We start from the raw sequence: 19,939 nt of genomic DNA, 5'->3' as shown, positions 1-19,939 counted from the left end.
ACAGACACGGGCGATGTGAGTGGCCCGCTTCTGCATTTACCGAGCACGACTCGGTAAGAGCAGCGGAGGCAGAAAGCGAGGTGTCGGTGAAGAACGGCGCCCGCTGTCGATGTCGTTGCTGATCTGAGCACACAGATCTGTATCTCACATTCATTGCAGCTTACTTTTGGATGTTGAAACCAGGACGTGTATAAGTAACATTACTAACAGATAAAATCAATTTCAATGCGGGATCGGACTGAAGGCGGGAGCGCGTCGTCTTGTCCCTGACGTCTTGGAAATGATACGGCTGTACAAACTGTTTTCAGAGAGGGCTAAATTTTAGCTGCAAATTTGTCATTTTTAAACGAAGATTTTGCCGCTGAATTACAAATTTGGGCTTACAGATTTACTTTACTGCATTCACAAGGGTCTTATAAATACATATCAGCTATTTCTTTCTGAAATCTGACCACATTTATTTCAATGCAGGTCTACTTTAACAGCTTCAGCCATTTTCGAACATCTTTAAACGAGATGTTTCTAGTGAGTACAGCTTGAAAGTTGTTTGATCGTGCTACATGAGGGTAATATTTTGAAGCCAAAGTAACATTTGTTGCAGTTTTGTTCAAAGTTGAAGAGCTCCATCGTGTCTGGTCGAGGGCGCAGCACCTTAACTTTCATTTTCGGGCGGGTTGCCAGGTCTGCAGCTTATAACAGTTTCATCCCGTTTTTTGCTCTTTTTTGCAATTATGGGAGATCGTGGTAGAACAGCACCCTGTGAAATCGGGGTCTTAGGGCCCTGTCCCACTGGTGTTTAGAAGGATTTGCATATGGATTGCACACAGAATTGGCTCATATTCGCCAAACATCCGCAATGTCCGTGTAACATGCCTGTATGAGTCGGCCGTCATCCGAACACGCCCGTGATCATCGCAGAGGCACGCATGTCCGCAGCCAGGATTTTTGAGCTGTTCAAAAATCTGAATGCGGATGACATCTGCCTTACATACTCCATATATACTCAATTCATACACAATACATACTCACTCTATGTGCTGTATATCTGTCGATATCCGCAACTGACGGGGATTTGCGGCTTGGCAGCGGACTGGGACAGTGTGTAAAACAGATATATTGCGTGCCCATCATGTCCACATCACAAACTAAAATATGTTGTAGCAAATGCATACAAATTGGCCACGAATAAAGCGTTGTTATTACATCTGCTTTGCAGCTGATTTGCGGACAATCTGTCAATGAATAACAAACACGTCACGTAAACCCAAAGTGTGACAGAAAGCGACATACCTGCCAGTCAGTGCGGGTCCAGCTGTGTAAATCCACAAAGACGTAGCTGCTGCAATCCAGGACTTTTATTTAACACCAACAAAAGGAAGAGTTGCTGTTTATCCACAACTCACTCAAAAAAAAGAAAGAAAAAAAAACACCGTTTCACACCCGGAGCGGCTTCTCCCCCCCCCCCCCCCCCGCTCCCCAAACTCATGAACAGTTAACCCTCGCATGACAACACGAACATTAACTCTGTGATCAACTTGTCCAAGTCCAGCAAATGCTCCAGAGGCTGTATTGTTGGTGTGACTAGTGATGCAGACAGCCTGAGTGCGCTTATTTTATGACCGCAATGCAGAGGCTGTGCACGCGCAACATATGCGCAATGCATTCACCATACACCCGTAATACTGCCTTGATAATCTCAATGTGTCGGATCCGTTTCCTCACTACATGCGTTATATAACCGTGATTGTTCATCATATATTCGCTATATATTATTAATATATCCGTAATTCATACTGGGACAGTTGTCATTTTTGGTCATTTTTGTTGCGGACGACAACGAACGCCCGCGATTTGTATACTCAATTCATGCGCAATTAATCCTCTCCCCAGTGTGACAGGGCCCTTAGACCCCCACAGGGAAACTTGTAATGTCACAGCAGCAGTGGTAGCAGAATTGCGCAACAGTAGGGCAGAGGAAAATGTGCAAATAAAAGGCAAAAACAAATATCTAGGCATTGCAAAACAAGACAATGAAAAAAAAATACAGAAAGACTATGTACACTGTAAGTGGAACAGAAATATCATATATGCGGTGGACTGGGTAAGTCCAATGTTCAACAAGCGTATTGCACAGTTTATTAATCTGAGATATACATCAGTGAATATGTATACTATCAGTATTTTACTTACTATACATGTAAATGCTAGTGATTTTTTTGCAGGTTAAATCTAGTTGAGTTTTTTGCCTACAGTAATTCTTTTCCTTTTAAATTATCATCATTTGCTCTATCCAGTCAATAATAACTCAGTTTGCCAGTGTTGCCCAAATTTATATTATTTATTTTGTGTGTGTGTATTTTTCCAAGGACCACAATGGAAATACGTTTTATTCTTTATTGTGTTATGCTTTGCAATATTATGCACACATATGTCTTCTCGTAATTTAATTGCATGAATAAATCAAAATATATTTAATCCTTAGGTTGAATTTCAGCCATTGCCTTTCTTTGAAGCCCAACTAACAAGCAGACGTTTTTTTCTGCATCTCTGCTTTTTCACAATCTGTTTTCACTTTGCATCCCTCATCAGAGGACATGCTAAACAACCATAATACAGCTACTTACAGACTCACTTGTGAGCGACTTCTAAAAGAAGACATTGTTTTCAATACATGTGAACAATGAAATGCATCATTAATGGCCATTTCGATGTCTTCCCTCGCTCAAGTTGTTACGCATTGTCTTGAAGAAAATGATAAAAAAAAAAAGGTTACCAGCTCTAATAACACAAAGAAATCACATTTCCCAAAATGCATTTCCCTTCATGTGTGTATTTCAGTGTCTTGAAAAGGAAAGTACGCATGTGCTGCATTTAACCTGTCAGTTTATTGCAAAGATTCATCGGACGTTTTCATATCTGCACCTCATTGACCCCCCCCCCCGGGCAAGCAACTAGGTTGTCAATGCCAAGGAACACCCCCAAACAATAATCCGCCTATAACGTACTTGTATCTGTGCACGTCCAGCGTACCTCCCTGCGTGCCGTGAAGTTAGATTTTATAAATCCACTGTTTTGCAGAATCCTGGTCCAAAATCAGATGCAAACTAAAATCAGACAGCACTGTTTATTCTCTCCCTCTGTTCCTTCTCCGGCAGTTGATGAGGGCCAATGAAAATTGAATGCCACTTGTTTTCCAGCCCATGTCCTGCCTGAAAAGGCTGCCAACCTCTGCACCCTGCCAATGCACGCCTCTGAGCCGTTTGCTAACCTTCATTTGGCACGCGGACAATAGAAAAATGGCTGTGCCCGGCCTCCTGCCTTTGCCAATTCTGTACTCAGCGCCGCTGCTTCTGAATTCTGCTGTGGCGGGGACACACTTACTGAAACGTGCCTTTGTTATTTGTCTCTTCTGAAGTGGGAAACACACGCACACAAACACGGATATTCGTTGGAACACGCATGTTAACTCACATGTGCTAAACCCATAAATCATTCTCTGTGGGGATTCAGCTTCTGTACAATAACAGATTTTTTTTCTAAACATCAAAGACTTATGTATCACAAATACTTTTCATGTACAAATGAATGTCATTACAAATAGTGTGCACTTGTTAGGAATTCAGAGAACGCAGCAGATCCTGAGCGTCCCTCTCACTCCAGGGGTTAATTGGTGGCAGCCGGTCACTCTGCCTCCTGACGGTGGCAGAGTGTAGGCGTGCTGTTCTGCCGATGACCCCGTAATAGGAGAGACTTTCTGCAACCCGTCAGCGCTGCCATGGGGCTGGTGACTGACAGGACTGCTCTTTCGCCTCCAGGCGCTGCGGCCCTACAAACAGGATTATTAATGTGACTGTGGAAATGGAGATCTGGTTCTGCTGGTACCAGCAGATTCAGCTCAAACTCTCCTGACTGGATAAATACTGTTCAGTCGTGCCTTCAAGCAGGAATATTACTAGTACTGCAAAGAAAAGCAGCCCAGCCATGGTTACTGAACCTAAATACTGTGTTTTAATGTGTTTAATTCTGAAAGTTTGCAAGGCATTGTGTTCATGTGTACCAACGGCAAAGAAAAATTAAAATGTGAATAAAAATTTGATATACTTTACACCTACAACTGCTGGAAGCAATTACAGAATCTCCGCATTTAGAGGACGTTCACTGGGCTTTTTCCCCACGTTGAAAACTGTACAGGGCTTAAAATGTATAGTCACCCACTGTTTTTCTATAGAGACCCAGTGTCGCCGAACAAATGGTCCCTTCTAAATATCAGTCCACCCTGCCTTCACTGTGCATGCGTCATTTCGGAGCATCAGCAGCGATTCACCAATTATCACCTTGTTTCTTGTTAAAACTGCACTCCAGTCATCATCTATCTCAGTGACAGATATCTGAAGCTTTTGTACAACAATCATTTCCACATAAATTCAGCATCATTTCAGAATAAAAGACGGGTGATCACAGCACCACAGCAGCGCATCTGAGACTGACTCTCTGAGTCTGACTCTCTATGCCCAAAGCGATCAAAAGGAATAATGTGATTATTAACCCCCAGATGACAAAGTAAAACCTCTTAAATCATTCTAGTTCAGTTTTAAGCAGAAACAAGGCAATAATCAATGAGTCGCTACTGACGTGCTGCTGTCCCGCTCTGATCGCTCTCCCGTCTTTTTTCTGTGGTGCTGTGATCACCCGTCTTTTATTCTGAAATAATGCTGAATTTATGTGGAAATGATTGTTGTACAAAAGCTTCGGATATCTGTCGCTGAGATAGATGACGACTGGAGTGCAGTTTGATGCAGAAACAAGGTGATAATCTGTGAATTGCTGATGACGCTCAGAAAGGATGCTGCTGATGCTCTGAAATGACGCATGCATAGTGAAGGCAGGACGAACTGATTTATAGGGGGTACTGTTCGGTTGGCGACACCAGAACAGCCAAGATGAAGCCCATATCTGGGTGTCACAATTTTTGGCAGGCCTTATTCTGTCTACATCAACATGTGCCCAGAAATGGATAAAGAGGTGGACTGTGGGTGGCTCAGTTGTGTGACAAAAGAAGCCTGAACATGGCCCTATCTTTGAGTCTGAAAGAGCTAAACTACAGGCTAATCTTGGTTCAGCTGTTAATTAAATCATATTTTTGGGGACTGGACAGTGATTCTCAAAGCTTTGCTTGGGTGTGGTTATTAAAATGAGCTGATTATTTTCTCAGCAATTGTGCATGAGCATAACCTAACAGATCAAGCCACCAATAGCTGCTGGCTATTGCGAGTTCCAAAGCGCTTACACCGTTAGAATACAACATTAAATAAGATGAGAATTTCACTCGGCGCAAATATTGTAGCAGGGACATCTTAGATGATCCATTAGGACATTTCGCCACACAACAAGCCATATTACTCCAGCTATTTAAAATAAAATGCTCAAAACAACAGACACATTCCTCCATTATGCATATATTTATGGCTTAAAACCTCTTAAACTAAGAAGTTAGAAAAAATCAGACCCATACAGTTTTGCCAGCTTTGCTGTGATCTATAAAATGAAATAAACTGAAATCAAACTGTGGCAGAAAAGTCAACTGTTGCGCTTTTTACCAGCTTTGTACCAGCTAGCAGCTCCAACATTTTGCACTTTAATGGAAGCTGCTGTATATTAATAATATATCAATAAGGTATAAATGGAACATTTCACCTCAGTTTTCCAGTCTTCCACTGTGTTTAGAAATAAATAAATAAATAAATAAAAACATGTCTTGTTTGTATAGTTTTGTCATTTATGCACTGGTTTTTTTTATTCTTGAAAATATTATCAAAGGTGTGCCAATCCAGTCAGAAGAATGGGTAAATTTACATGATTATAAGAGGCATTTCCTAATGAAACATCGACATAATGCACTATAATCTGAACAAAATGGGCTTTTGTTCTGGTGACACATTTACAGCATCTCTGACATCCTGTTCTAGTCTTCAGTGAGGAAGAGATAATTGGTTTTTTCAACACTGTGCATCTCCACAGAGACCAGACATCTCACAGTACTAATCTGTCTCTGCCCCCCATCCCCACCCCATCCTTTCACCACAGCAGTCTATCACCATTTATGGACATTACAGCTGCCTGGAAAAGTTTAGATGATGGGTGTGTGCATGCATCAACCTGCTTGTATGTGTTAATAGACAATGTATGATGTGCTAAAAGAAAGTACAGCGAGGACAGATGCTGCCATCTTGCTCAGCCAATGTCACAAAGAGGAGAGAAACACTAGGAGTTAGCATATTAACTAACCGTGTCGCATAGTCTAGTTAAAAAAACGCCCTTCTTTGCTGGAATGGAACACCATATTCTGTCAAAACTTTGGCTTTCCAGTGTTCAATATTTACATTGCTGTTTGCCCTTGTTGTGTGTTTTGGGTAGTTGTGAACTTTGACCGGGCCCAGCATGCACTGTGTGTACCCAGATGCTGAATTGGCTTATTCCAGGTTGTTTTCCAAAAATATTGCATTATAATCACAATAGGAATTACACCCATTTGTACACACAGTCATTCCATTTTCTGAACCCATTCGTAAACCACCCAACTAAATAGAAGGGTAATTGTTCAAAGCATCACTTTTACTGCGGGTTTTCTTTAGACACGTCAGGAGATGGATACATGAACATCTCCAAATCACTGAATATGTCCTGGAGATTGAGGATGTTGTCGAAGGACACAGACAAGTAGTGAGATGGACTACAAATTAGTAGCCCAGTTATTTTATCCACTGAGACACCTGCTCTATATTTACCTCAGTTATAAACCAATACAAACAGTATAGTACTGAATAATCTGGAGTAGGCAGTTCTCAAAAACTGAATGACTGTACAAGAAGGAGACAAGTGAGGGAAGCCACCAAAACACTTATTACAACTCTGAAGAAAATTTAAGTCATCTGTGGCTGTGACTGGAGAAACTGTACATAATGAAACTTTTGTCTGTGATATCAACAGATACATAGCTTCATGGTAGAGTGGTACAGAGACTGTGGTGTGATTCCAGTTGTGTGCTTCAGGCTATTGTTCCCCGTCCTTCCACAAGACACTTATTCTGCATTGTCCCAGTCCACTCAGCCTTGAGTGGGGAAATAACCAGAGATGAAATTGCATCCCACCCAGACTCTCATCTGCTTCACGCTACAGAATCCGGAGATACAGTAAGCACTGGCACCAGTAGTCCTCAGGGCCTATAGAGAACTCTTCTTGCAGTTGTTGTAAAGTTACACATTTGTACATGATTAGCTCAGCACTCCCAGCTGCTCACCCTGAAACAGACCAAGTGTCTTCCATCTGTACTAAAGTGCCAGGATTTATCAAACATCGAAAGCACTAATAAAATATTGTTAAAAATGAAAGAAAATACTTCAGTTTCAGGTTTGAGGGCTTCATCATGAGTGTTATTTTATTTATTTATTTTTTTTACTGCACACTATTTTCACTATAGTCAAAGTAAATGTGAGTTGATTTTGCTGCTTGTGTCAATGAGCTACACTGTCATCATTTTGGAAAGGACCGCTTCAACACTGATGGAGTTACACACAACAACTCACAATCACACAAAGAAAGCCTAAAAGCAGATATGTGTTATACTGACAGAAAAAGTCCAAAGCCTTGCTTCCCTACAGGGCGTTGAGCTTGCAGCTATGCTGCTCTTTGACCACACAGACGCCCCCCCCTGTGTGTTAGTCACCAACACAACATCCTACAGCATGCAGTGCAGTCCTGGCTCCCATCCAAAGGCATGACCCTGCTTTTTCGAGGATGCAACACAAAAAGCGATCCCCCTCTCTTAACACACCAGAGACAAGGGTCAAGCATGCACACAATGACTGTGGTAGTACAGGATTTTCCAGCTCAAAGAGAACAGAGGCAGCCTAACTCTCCAAACACTCAAAAACAAACCAAGCAAGAAAAATAGCATAGGTCATATAGGCTCACAAAATCATTACAAGCTGCATTCATTCAGCTGTAAAAGGCTTTAAATGATGATAAAACACTCCAGAAATAAGCCCCAATCACAGTGGTTTGGAGCTTTCTGCCTGTTGGAGAGATAAGCAAAGCAGCACTAATCTCTATAAAGACGCACAAACAGATGTCTGGTGTCAACAGCTGACTCGGTTCCACACCCTCGGCTGCAAAAGTCGGCCACGCAGCGGATCACAATGCTGTTGTGTAACCAAAACCACCGCAGACCTGCCAAAAGCCATTAAAACAGCTCAGAGACACAATAAATAAAGAACACAGGTGACAAAGTTTTATACAAATTGTTAGTAAGTGAAGGAGAAAGTAAAGTATAAGTGATCTGATGAAGAGCTATAAAAACATAAAATGGTGGGAAAGGTATCATCGGAGTGAAACTTTGAAGAGGAAGACGAGTGCAAGTCAAATGTGAGGTCGAGTGACACTGAGGACACGGTGTCGCAGTTAAAGAAAAACAAAGATGAGAGAGAACATCCAGCAGGCGAGCTGCTTCTGTTTATTATTCACTCAACCTGATTTCCAAGTGGGAGAGCCCGAGTTAACAAGTTACCAGTCAGTGCCGTGTGCATGTTTACTTTACATTGTGCTTGACTGTTAGAGGGGTCATGCACACACAGGAAATTTTGCTGAGTAAAATTTACTCTGCTGGGATAGCATTTGATCCCAGTCTAAATAGAGTGAATTACAGTAGTGTTCAGAATAATAGTAGTGCTATGTGACTAAAAAGATTAATCCAGGTTTTCAGTATATTTCTTATTGCTACATGGGAAACAAGGTACCAGTAGATTCAGTAGATTCTCACAAATCCAACAAGACCAAGCATTCATGATATGCACACTCTTACGGCTATGAAATTGGGCTATTAGTAAAAAAAAAAAAAAAGTAGAAAAGGGGGTGTTCACAATAATAGTAGTGTGGCATTCAGTCAGTGAGTTTGCCAATTTTGTGGAACAAACAGGTGTGAATCAGGTGTCCCCCATGTAAGGATGAAGCCAGCACCTGTTGAACATGCTTTTCACTTTGAAAGCCTGAGGAAAATGGGACGTTCAAGACATTGTTCAGAAGAACAGTGTAGTTTGATTAAAAAGTTGATTGGAGAGGGGAAAACTTATACGCAGGTGCAAAAAATTATAGGCTGTTCATCTACAATGATCTCCAATGCTTTAAAATGGACAAAAAAAAAAAACAGAGACGCGTGGAAGAAAACGGAAAACAACCATCAAAATGGATAGAAGAATAACCAGAATGGCAAAGGCTCACCCATTGATCAGCTCCAGGATGATCAAAGACAGTCTGGAAGTAGTCTGGAAGTGCTGTGACAGTTAGAAGACGCCTGTGTGAAGCTAATTTATTTGCAAGAATCCCCAACAAAGTCCCTCTGTTAAATAAAAAACATGTGCAGAAGAGGTTACAATTTGCCAAAGAACACATCAACTGGCCTAAAGAGAAATGGAGGAATATTTTGTGGACTGATGAGAGTAAAATTGTTCTTTTTGAGTCCAAGGGCCACAGACAGTTTGTGAGACGACCCCCAAACTCTGAATTCAAGCCACAGTTCACAGTGAAGACAGTGAAGCATGGTGGTACAAGCATCATGATATGGGCATGTTTCTCCTACTATGGTGTATATCGCATACCAGGTATCATGGATCAGTTTGGATATGTCAGAATACTTGAAGAGGTCATGTTAACTTATGCTGAAGAGGACATGCCCTTGAAATGGCTGTTTCAACAAGACAATGACCCCAAGCACACTAGTAAACAAGCAAAATCTTGGTTCCAAACCAACAAAATTAATGCCTCGCAGATGTGAAGAAATCATGAAAAACTGTGGTTATACAACTTAATACTAGTTTAGATTCACAGGATTGCTAAAAAAGCAGTTTGAACATAACAGTTTTGAGTTTGTAGCGTCCACAACAGATGCTACTATTATTGTGAACACCCCCTTTTCTACTTTTTTTACTAATAGCCCAATTTCATAGCCTTAAGAGTGTGCATATCATGAATGCTTGGTCTTGTTGGATTTGTGAGAATCTACTGAATCTACTGGTATCTTGTTTCCCATGTAACAATAAGAAATATACCCAAAACCTGGATTAATCTTTTTAGTCACATAGCACTATTATTCTGAACACTACTGTATCTCAGCGACAAATATCTGAAGCTTTTGTACAACAATCATGTCTGCATAAATTCATCATTATTCCATAATAACAGACGGAGGAAGCAATCAGAGCGCCACAGCTACACGAGCTGCTAGCTGATGCGTTCACTGCGTGTCGGTCATTTCAAAGCGTCACTGATTCAAGCCTTGTTTCTGCTTAAAACTGACTATAGAATGATTCAAGAGGTTTTACATTGTCATCTGATGGTTAATAATCACATTAATCCATATGATCGCTTTGGGTGAAGAGACTCTGTCAGATGGTAGCTGGGCTCCGGAATGACACATGCACAGTGGAGGCATGGCGGGCCGTTCAGTCTGTGAGACCTGTCGAGCTGATTTCACTCTATGATAGAGTGTAATTTACTCTACTGAGACTGGGATCAAATACTATCCCAGCAGAGTAAATTTTACTCAGCAAAATTTCTTGTGTACATTCATTCATTGGTACAGTTGTTGTGGCAGCACACCATCCAACTCATTCCACACTTCCCTATCCTTGGCTAAGTCCTCCAACGCTTCGTGTGGGATCCCGAGGCATTCCCAAACCAGATTGGGGAAATAATCCCTCCAGCGTGTCTTGAGTATTTCCCAGGACCTCTTCCCAGTTGGATGGGCAGGAAAACCTCCAGAGTAATGCAATCAGGGGGCATCCTGCCTAGGTGTCCAAACCACCTCAGTTGGCCTCTTTCAATGCAAAGAAGCAGCGGCTATACTCAGAGTCCCTCCTGGATGTTCAAGGTTCTCACCCTGTTCTGGAGTGTGAACCCAGCTACCCAATGGAGGAATCTCATTTCTGCGACTTGTATCCGCAAACATGTTCTTTCCTGCTGCACTTCATTACCATAGGTGAGGACAGGAGGTTATATCTGGTAAGTCGAGAGTCTGGCTCTGCTCCTTCTTCACCACAACAGTTCAGTACTAAAGACACCACCCCAATCCATCTATCGATCCCAAACCCCGAATCTCCCCTACTCGTGAACAAGACCCTAAGATACTTGAACTCCTCCACTTGGGGCAATAACTCTCCCCTGATCCAGCGTGGACAATCCACCCTTTTCTGACAGAGGACCAGGGTTAAAGTAAAGGGGTCATATTGTGCAAAATACTTTTTCATCTACAGCCCCAAATCAGAAACGTTTGGGATGATATGGAAAATGCAAATAAAAAAACTCTTATATTTACTTTGGCTTCTATTTCATTACAGACCATATGCAACCAAGATGTTTCATCTTTAGGGTGTTCAACTTCATTTGTTATGACAGACTTATGGACACACAGACGAACAGGGTGTTTGTGGCGGTATATTAATAAAGGGTGCCTTAATTACAGATCTCACACCTCCCACCCAATTATCAAGTTTGAGTGTGATTTTACAAGTCCCAATAATTTCACAACTGAGGGTGCTCTGTATTATTTGCAGATGTTCAAAGTGTATCCCAGTACTCCGATATTTATTAGTTGTTCTGCTTTCTTTTTCTTTTTTTCTCATTCAAATCTTGAATGCATTTTTATTTTGACTGTCACTGTAATTGTTTAAAACAAAGCTTCACGTGGTGGCACCCTCGTCCCTCACTGAAACTAAGGAAACACGACTTAAATATGTACATCGGTGACACAACAGCAGAATGTGTCCAAATATCATAATTTTCTTAGGATTCTCAGTGAGAAGCATTTATATTTGGACACAACCTGATCATATGCAAACCAATGCACATATTTAAATCCTGTCAATTTTCAGTGCACAGCAAAAAGGTATAAGGTTCATAACCCATCCATGCCCCAAATTCTATGTTGTTCTTAAAATTTGTTAGGAACAGCATCTGGAAAAAACTGCCAAATCAGCATGTGAATCACCTGTGAAGTAGGCATGTAAAGCATAATGCATACAAACTATATTATTATCATCATTAATCCTTGGTGAAATCCTGGCTTTTTTGACGCACACGTACCTGTTCAATCTGTCCTCCAATAGCTCGATGTATTTGGTTGTGTTTTCTTTTAGTCGGCTGTCTGTAAGGAGATAAAAGCACAAAGAAAAAGAACAGCCTGTTACACGCACTTCATTTACAACTCTTATTCATCGTGACGGGTATCCTAGCAACAAATCATAGCTTTAACACCATTAGCACTGGCTCGCTATTAGCTACATTGTAGGGTGCTATTAGCAAAGGTAGCAGTCATCACTGTGGGCGACGGCTTTGTTCTGAGACGCTCCAGCAGTAAGGAGGCCCAGCTGTCTCCGTCTTACTGGAAGACAAACACCCGACTGTGGGGAGAGCATTCCCACTGCTCAAGGAAGGGATAAAATTGGAATCAGCCTGAGGATAAAAGAGGGTTTTATCATGGCATTGATTCTCATATCCTGCCAGATTTTCTGGGGGTATAAATGTTGGATGGATAGTTGATGTTGCATTCTGCCCCCTTCTGCTCGCACCGCCTGAGGAGGCAGACACAGGCAGGCTGAGCATTACTCAGGATGGAGAGGAGGACCGTCTGAACGCCGTTAATGAGCTCATGTATGAAACACGAGAATGCGCCCCCTGCAGCAGCACATCTTTGAACACAATAGGAGGCACTTATATTAAATCACGCTGCATATATTCATGCAGTGTGGCTAAGTTTCAGCACAATTTTCCCCTTGAAATGCTCACATATAGAAATCTGCCCACCTCAATATTCACAGAACAACCAATTAGTGCTTTGCCACATTGGGACTCCTGCAAGAAAGAGCCGTACTAAGACATTTGTTCGTTAATGTTTACCAGATAGGTCATATTTTCAGTTTTTCATAGGTACAAACAAAATTTATCAACTGTCCAAACCTGTAGAGTCGTGTCATCACAATTTTAGTTTTACGGAACTGAATGAATATTTAATTACTTTGAAGTTAGTTTATTTTGAAAATCCTACATAAATTTCACATCGCAGTTACAATGGGATTATCCTGTTTATCTGTACAATTATAAATTTATAATTATACATTTATTTAATTAGGCTAATGATATGGTAGCATTCTGCAGGGACACTGGATTACTGCAGAAATGTTAATTTTTGGAGTTTTAACCTTGACCTTCTCCTGTGGCTGAAAGCGACGGCTTTCATGTGGTGAGACATTATTTAAATATATTTTCACATCAGATCATTACATCCTTATTTCGACAGAGTCCAACCCTCGAATGAAGCAGCATTAAAAGCACTTGTTAATTTTTCCACAGTCATTGGCTTTAGCAGGACACTAAAGTCCACCTTTTACGCTGCTAACAACTACAGACGTTCTTCTCATTTACTCTGTGGCTAATCCGTGTTCTGTCATATAAAAGCGACTTAGCTTTATTTGCCGTTTTTGGGCATCAGTTATGGGAATTTGCTCTTCTCGTGAAAGCGCGCTGATACACACAAAAGGAATTCAGCAGATTTCCACATACAATTTACACAATTATCTGGATTTATGAGCGTTTGCTGGCGTGATGCGCTCGTACGAGCCAGTTGTTCTCCAAAAGGTGCAAGAAATGCAAGAGAGGTTTACAAAAATATTCTTGAGTGATGTGTGTGAAGGTCTCACTGACACATGCAATCACGCAGATGTTTAAAATCTGATTTGTATTACTGTCTCATGGATGATTCAGTAGACAGTTCAAATCCAGGATGAGACAAGCTGTGAAGCTGCAACAGTGGAAAACCACAAAGTGAGACATGTGACACATGCACCTGCCCATATTCTGATTAGTGCAGAAAAAAACAAGAGCAATCAGAGATTTCTGACGTCCGGATCCAGATTACCTCCAAAATCCAGTGGAGTCTTCAATGCCCTAATATCTATCTGTGGTGAAGGTTTGGTGGGAATCCATTAAGTAGTTTTTATGTAATCCTTCAAAGCCTATATAAAGTGAAATCTTTAAGTAGAATATGGATCCAGATCCAGATCACCACCAAAATTTAATAGAGTCTTCCATGGCCTATATGTATCCGTGGTGAAAACATTGTCAAAGTCCGTGCAGTAGTTTTGATGTAATCCTGTTAACAGTAATCTTTCAAAGTCTATATAAAGTGAAACTTGATCTAGAATCGGAATCCAGATTCAGATCACCTCCAGAATTTCGTGGATTCTTCCTTGCTCTAATATCTTTCTGTGGTGAAAATTTCATCAAAATCCGTGTAGTAGTTTTGACGTAATCTTGCTAACAGACAGACAAATAAATAAATAAACGCAGACAATTTTATTACGTCCTTGGTGGACGTAAAAAGATCTGAATAATCTATTTATGAGCACTTTGTGAATATGAGGAAGAAAAAAAATAAAAATAATTTCCATTCCAAGTGGCCACATCTGCTCAATCACAGGAAGAAGGACACCACCGGAGGAGCCGTCACTTATCTGCAGAGGAGATCTGGTGGATGTGGACCAACCAGCTCACTTACCACCCTCTAATTGCTGTCTGAGATCCTATTCAACCTGACAGTATCTCTCTTGTCAATTTCCATCCATGCCAGCTCCATTAAGCAGCATGCAAGAAGATAGCCGCTGAATAATACATAGGGGCATTAAGGCCGACCGTGGACGGCAGCGGCTGCAGACAGATGCAAGATGGCAATGCGAAATAATACACAGAGGAACAGATACAGTCAGTATGAAAAGCATGTGTGAGACACAGACATCACTTTAATAACTGTTAATATTTCTTCCTGTGATGTACTGTTCGTTTATAAGCCGACGAGAGTCAGCGTGCTATTCTGTCACCATGCCAACCCGCTGCTAAAGCAGTAAGTCTGTTCAGGCGTGACAGATAAAAAAATACTCTTTCCTTTATAGTATGATGTCTATGGTGTGGCACTGGGACAACACATGAAGCAGGAAGGCACAGCAAGCCTCCTCCAGCGCTGAGTGGAACCACACAAGCACTTTCTGAAAGTCTGTGGGAGGCTGCTGTCACTGGCAAGCCGTACGAATAAAAACACCATTAAAAAGCACATAAAGAAGAGAGCCACTCCGTTAGTCTGTGGTATGCTCAGCAGTGGGCACAGAGCTGAACAACGTTACAAAGAAAAGGAAACGTCACAGAGCGCCGCTGAGTCAGAGTATAGAAATGCAAAACTTACTTTTCATGCAGAGATGGTCAGAATGGGCAAAATATTACAAAAGGGCTCACCTCAGCCTGATGAAGACATCATGTCTTCAGAATTAGATTTATTTTAATTTAATTAATTCAATTACAGTTTATGAAGGATTTCTGTGTAAAGCGACCTTGGGTGCCTCAATAGGCACCATGGAAATCTAACATAAAAAATATAACGCAATGCTAAAATCAGAGGTGGGAGTAAGTCATTGTCAAGTCATTTTCAAGTCCTCAATCAATCTCATCAATCTTCAAGTCTCAAGTCAGCTTTCAAACAATTGGTGGTCATTATGACTTGCGAGTGACTTGATGGTGACTTCGTCCCATCTCTGGCTAAAATACCCTCGGCCGTATGAGCATTGTCTTCGTTATAATTTGCAGGTGTTTCATTGGTATCCCAGTGCAAACTATATATACAGTAGTGTTCAGAATAATAGTAATGCTATGTGACTAAAAAGATTAATCCAGGTTTTGAGTATATTTCTTATTGTTACATGGAAAACAAGGTACCAGTAGATTCAGTAGATTCTCACAAATCCAACAAGACCAAGCATTCATGATATGCACACTCTTAAGGCTATGAAATTGGGCTATTAGTAAAAAAGTAGAAAAGGGGGTGTTCACCATAATAGTAGCTGCTGTTGACGCTACAAACTCAAAACTATTATGTTCAAACTGCTTTTTTAGCAATCCTGTGAATCACTAAACTAGTATTTAGTTGTATAAACACAGTTTTTCATGATTTCTTCACATCTGCGAGGCATTAATTTTGTTGGTTTGGATTGGTTTCCCATGTAACAATAAGAAATATACTCAAAACCTGGATTAATCTTTTTAGTCACATAGCACTACTATTATTCTGAACACTACTGTATACTCAACAAAAATATAAACGCAACACTTTTGGTTTTGTTCCCATTTTGTATGAGATGAACTCAAAGATCTAAAACTTTTTCCACATACACAATATCACCATTTCCCTCAAATATTGTTCACAAACCAGTCTAAATCTGTGATAGTGAGCACTTCTCCTTTGCTGAGATAATCCATCCCACCTCACAGGTGTGCCATATCAAGATGCTGATTAGACACCATGATTAGTGCACAGGTGTGCCTTAGACTGCCCACAATAAAAGGCCACTCTGAAAGGTGCAGTTTTATCACACAGCACAATGCCACAGATGTCGCAAGATTTGAGGGAGCGTGCAATTGGCATGCTGACAGCAGGAATGTCAACCAGAGCTGTTGCTCGTGTATTGAATGTTCATGTCTCTACCATAAGCCGTCTCCAAAGGCGTTTCAGAGAATTTGGCAGTACATCCAACCAGCCTCACAACCGCAGACCACGTGTAACCACACCAGCCCAGGACCTCCACATCCAGCATGTTCACCTCCAAGATCATCTGAGACCAGCCACTCGGGACAGCTGCTGAAACAATCGGTTTGCATAGCCAAAGAATTTCTGCACAAACTGTCAGAAACCGTCTCAGGGAAGCTCATCTGCATGCTCGTCGTCCTCATCGGGGTCTCGACCTGACTCCAGTTGGTCGTCGTAACCGACTTGAGTGGGCAAATGCTCACATTCGCTGGCGTTTGGCACGTTGGAGAGGTGTTCTCTTCACGGATGATGCGAAGGAGATGTGTTGCACTGCATGGGGCAAATGGTGGTCACACCAGATACTGACTGGTATCCCCCCCCAATAAAACAAAACTGCACCTTTCAGAGTGGCCTTTTATTGTGGGCAGTCTAAGGCACACCTGTGCACTAATCATGGTGTCTAATCAGCATCTTGGTATGGCACACCTGTGAGGTGGGATGGATTATCTCAGCAAAGGAGAACTGCTCACTATCACAGATTTCGACTGATTTGTGAACAATATTTGAGGGAAATGGTGATATTGTGTATGTGGAAAAAGTTTTAGATCTGTGAGTTCATCTCATACAAAATGGGAGCAAAACCAAAAGTGTTGCGTTTATATTTTTGTTGAGTATATATATACGAGGTCTGTTAGAAAAGTATCGGACCTTTTTATTTTTTTCAAAAACCATATGGATTTGAATCACGTGTGCTTGCATCAGCCAAGCTTGAACCTTCGTGCGCATGCGTGAGTTTTTTCACGCCTGTCGGTTGCGTCATTCGCCTGTGAGCAGGCTTTGAGTGAGCACTGGTCCACCCCTCTCGTCGTTAAGGAAATGGCGGAATGATTTAGAGCTTTGCTGCATCAGTTTTTTCCTGAAACTGTGAGAGACCTCCAGGTGGACACCATTCGGAAAATTAATATGGCTTTCAGGGACGATTTTATGGGGATTACACAGATTAAGGAGTGCTCCAGCCGGTTTAAAGACCGCCCACAGTGTCTGAGAGCGCGGCGCGCTCCGAGCGCCGATCGACAGGCTCAAACCCCGCTGAAACAACCAGATCATTTCCAACGCGAAGGCTTTGTTGATCCAGGATGTCGTCTGACTTTCACAAAAAAGGCAGAAGGCGTGGACATCAGCACTTTTTCGGCACATTCCACCGTTACAGGAGTTTTTTTCATGGAAAAAGAAGCGGATGGATGCGCCATGAGCTGGACATGCCCCAACATGTCCTGTGAGGCTTCATCACGGTGTTGCTTTGCGCCATGCGGCTCCGCCACGACTCGCAGGATTCCTCCGCACGTCTGTCTCAATGTGCCGAAAAAGTGCTGATGTCCACGTCTTCCGCAATTCCTGTGCTAGTCAGACAACATACCGGATCAAGACAGAGTCCAGTTTAGAAATGAACGGCACATTCCACTGTTACAGGAGTTTTTGTCATGGAAAGAGGAGCAGAGGAATCCCGCGCGTCGCAGCGGAGCCGCATGGCGCAAAGCAACGCCGTGATGAAGCCTCACAGGACATGTTGGGGCATGTCCAGCTCATGCTCAATTTCTCAGATATTCACATGACTGAAAAGCAACCGGAAGCCGTCTGAAAGCCACCTGAAAGCCGTCCTGTGAGACCAACACGGAGGTGGTTTTGTCCCGCGCCATGACCGGCACGGTGGCGCATTCATCCGCTTCTTTTTCCATGAAAAAACTCCTGTAACAGTGGAATGTGCCGAAAAAGTGCTGATGTCTACGCCTTCTGCCTTTTGTGAAAGTCAGACAACGTCCCGGATCAACAAAGCCTTCACGTTGGAAATGATCTGGTTGTTTCAGTGGGGTTTGAGCATGTCGATCGGCGCTCGGAGCGCGCCGCGCTCTCAGACGCTGTGGGCGGTCTTTAAACCGGCTGGAGCACTCCTTAATCTGTGTAATCCCCATAAAATCATCCCTGAAAGCCATATTAATTTTCCGAATGGTGTCCACCTGTAGGTCTCTCACAGTTTCAGGAAAAAATTGATGCAGCAAAGCTCCAAATCATGCTGCCATTTCCTTAACGATGAGAGGGGTGGACCAGTGCTCACTCAAAGCCTGCTCACAGGTGAATGACGCAACCGACAGGCGTGAAAAAACTCACGCATGCGCACTAAGATTCAAGCTTGGCTGATGCAATCACACGTGATTCAAATCCATATGATTTTTGAAAAAAATTAAAAGGTCCAATACTTTTCTAACAGACCTCGTATACACACACACACACACACACACACACACACACACACATATATATATATATATATATATATATATATATATATATATATATATATATATATATAGGTACGTACTGTTATTTACATAAATTATTAAAATTCTATTGTCTTATTTACAATTTGTACAAGTGTTTATGCTTTATTGTGTTATCAGTGTATCATTGATATATTCACCGCTGTATGTTTATATTGATGTTGCAGAATAAACTCAATCAATCAATGATAAACAACAATTTATTTACCTTTCAAGTGCATCTGCAGGAAGGCGTGTGAGTGCACATACATGTTTTTGAAAAGACCGGAGGTTATCTTTGATCACGTGTGATGTGTGTGCAGGCCGGTGTCCACAAGATGTCTTGTAAATCACTCCAGAGGTGTTATCAGGTTACAAAAACAGCATTTTTAGTTTTAGAAGTGTTTATTTCTGGCTAGCTTTTACATAATATATGAAAATTGTTAGGTTTACACAGAAACTAAGTGGATTTGAAGCAGATTCTCCCATGCTGAATTAGCAACGAGAGAGAGAGACCAGCCAGTGACATCACAGTGCCTCTCTACTCTGATTGGCTGTCAACCCCCCCCCCCCCCACACCCGCCAAAAAAAAAATAAACCCAAATTTTCTTGATTCATAGCATCACAACAGGAAAGAGAATATAACTTTATGACCACTTAAAATAGGTCAAGGTTAGTCATCTTTGAACTTGTCCAAGATTTGCGTCCCAAGAATATTTCCTGTGAATTTGAAGACCCTGGCATTAATAGGCCTGGACTCATGCTGAGCACAGACAGATGGACGGATGGACGCAAAGCCTTTGCAATACTTGACGGCCATATTTTGATGGCCTCAGGAAATAATTAGTGACAGGCTGGCATCCTATCTAGAGTACACTCTGCCTCACACCCTATGACTGCTGTAACCTTTGACTGGAGTTAGGGAGTATAGAAAATGTATGCATGGATGATAATGATAATAATAATAATAATGCTACAGGATTTAATGGGTCATATTGTGAACTACAAG

General features: G+C 41.7%; 1 protein-coding gene across 1 annotated transcript in view; it reads right to left on the bottom strand.

The window, feature by feature from the left end:
- The window catches only part of disc1 (DISC1 scaffold protein), a 210,245-nt gene that overhangs the window by 60,618 nt on the left and 129,688 nt on the right, over positions 1-19,939 (bottom strand). The window contains exon 10 of the mRNA XM_034184501.1: positions 12,133-12,193. Coding sequence (XP_034040392.1) covers positions 12,133-12,193 — 61 coding nt within the window. The remainder of the gene's footprint in view (positions 1-12,132; positions 12,194-19,939) is intronic.

Source organism: Thalassophryne amazonica, chromosome 13 (assembly GCF_902500255.1).
Source record: "Thalassophryne amazonica chromosome 13, fThaAma1.1, whole genome shotgun sequence".
Lineage (NCBI taxonomy): Eukaryota > Metazoa > Chordata > Actinopteri > Batrachoidiformes > Batrachoididae > Thalassophryne > Thalassophryne amazonica.
Note: the sequence above shows the minus strand (reverse complement) of the source record. Positions and strands in the feature narration are given on the sequence as shown.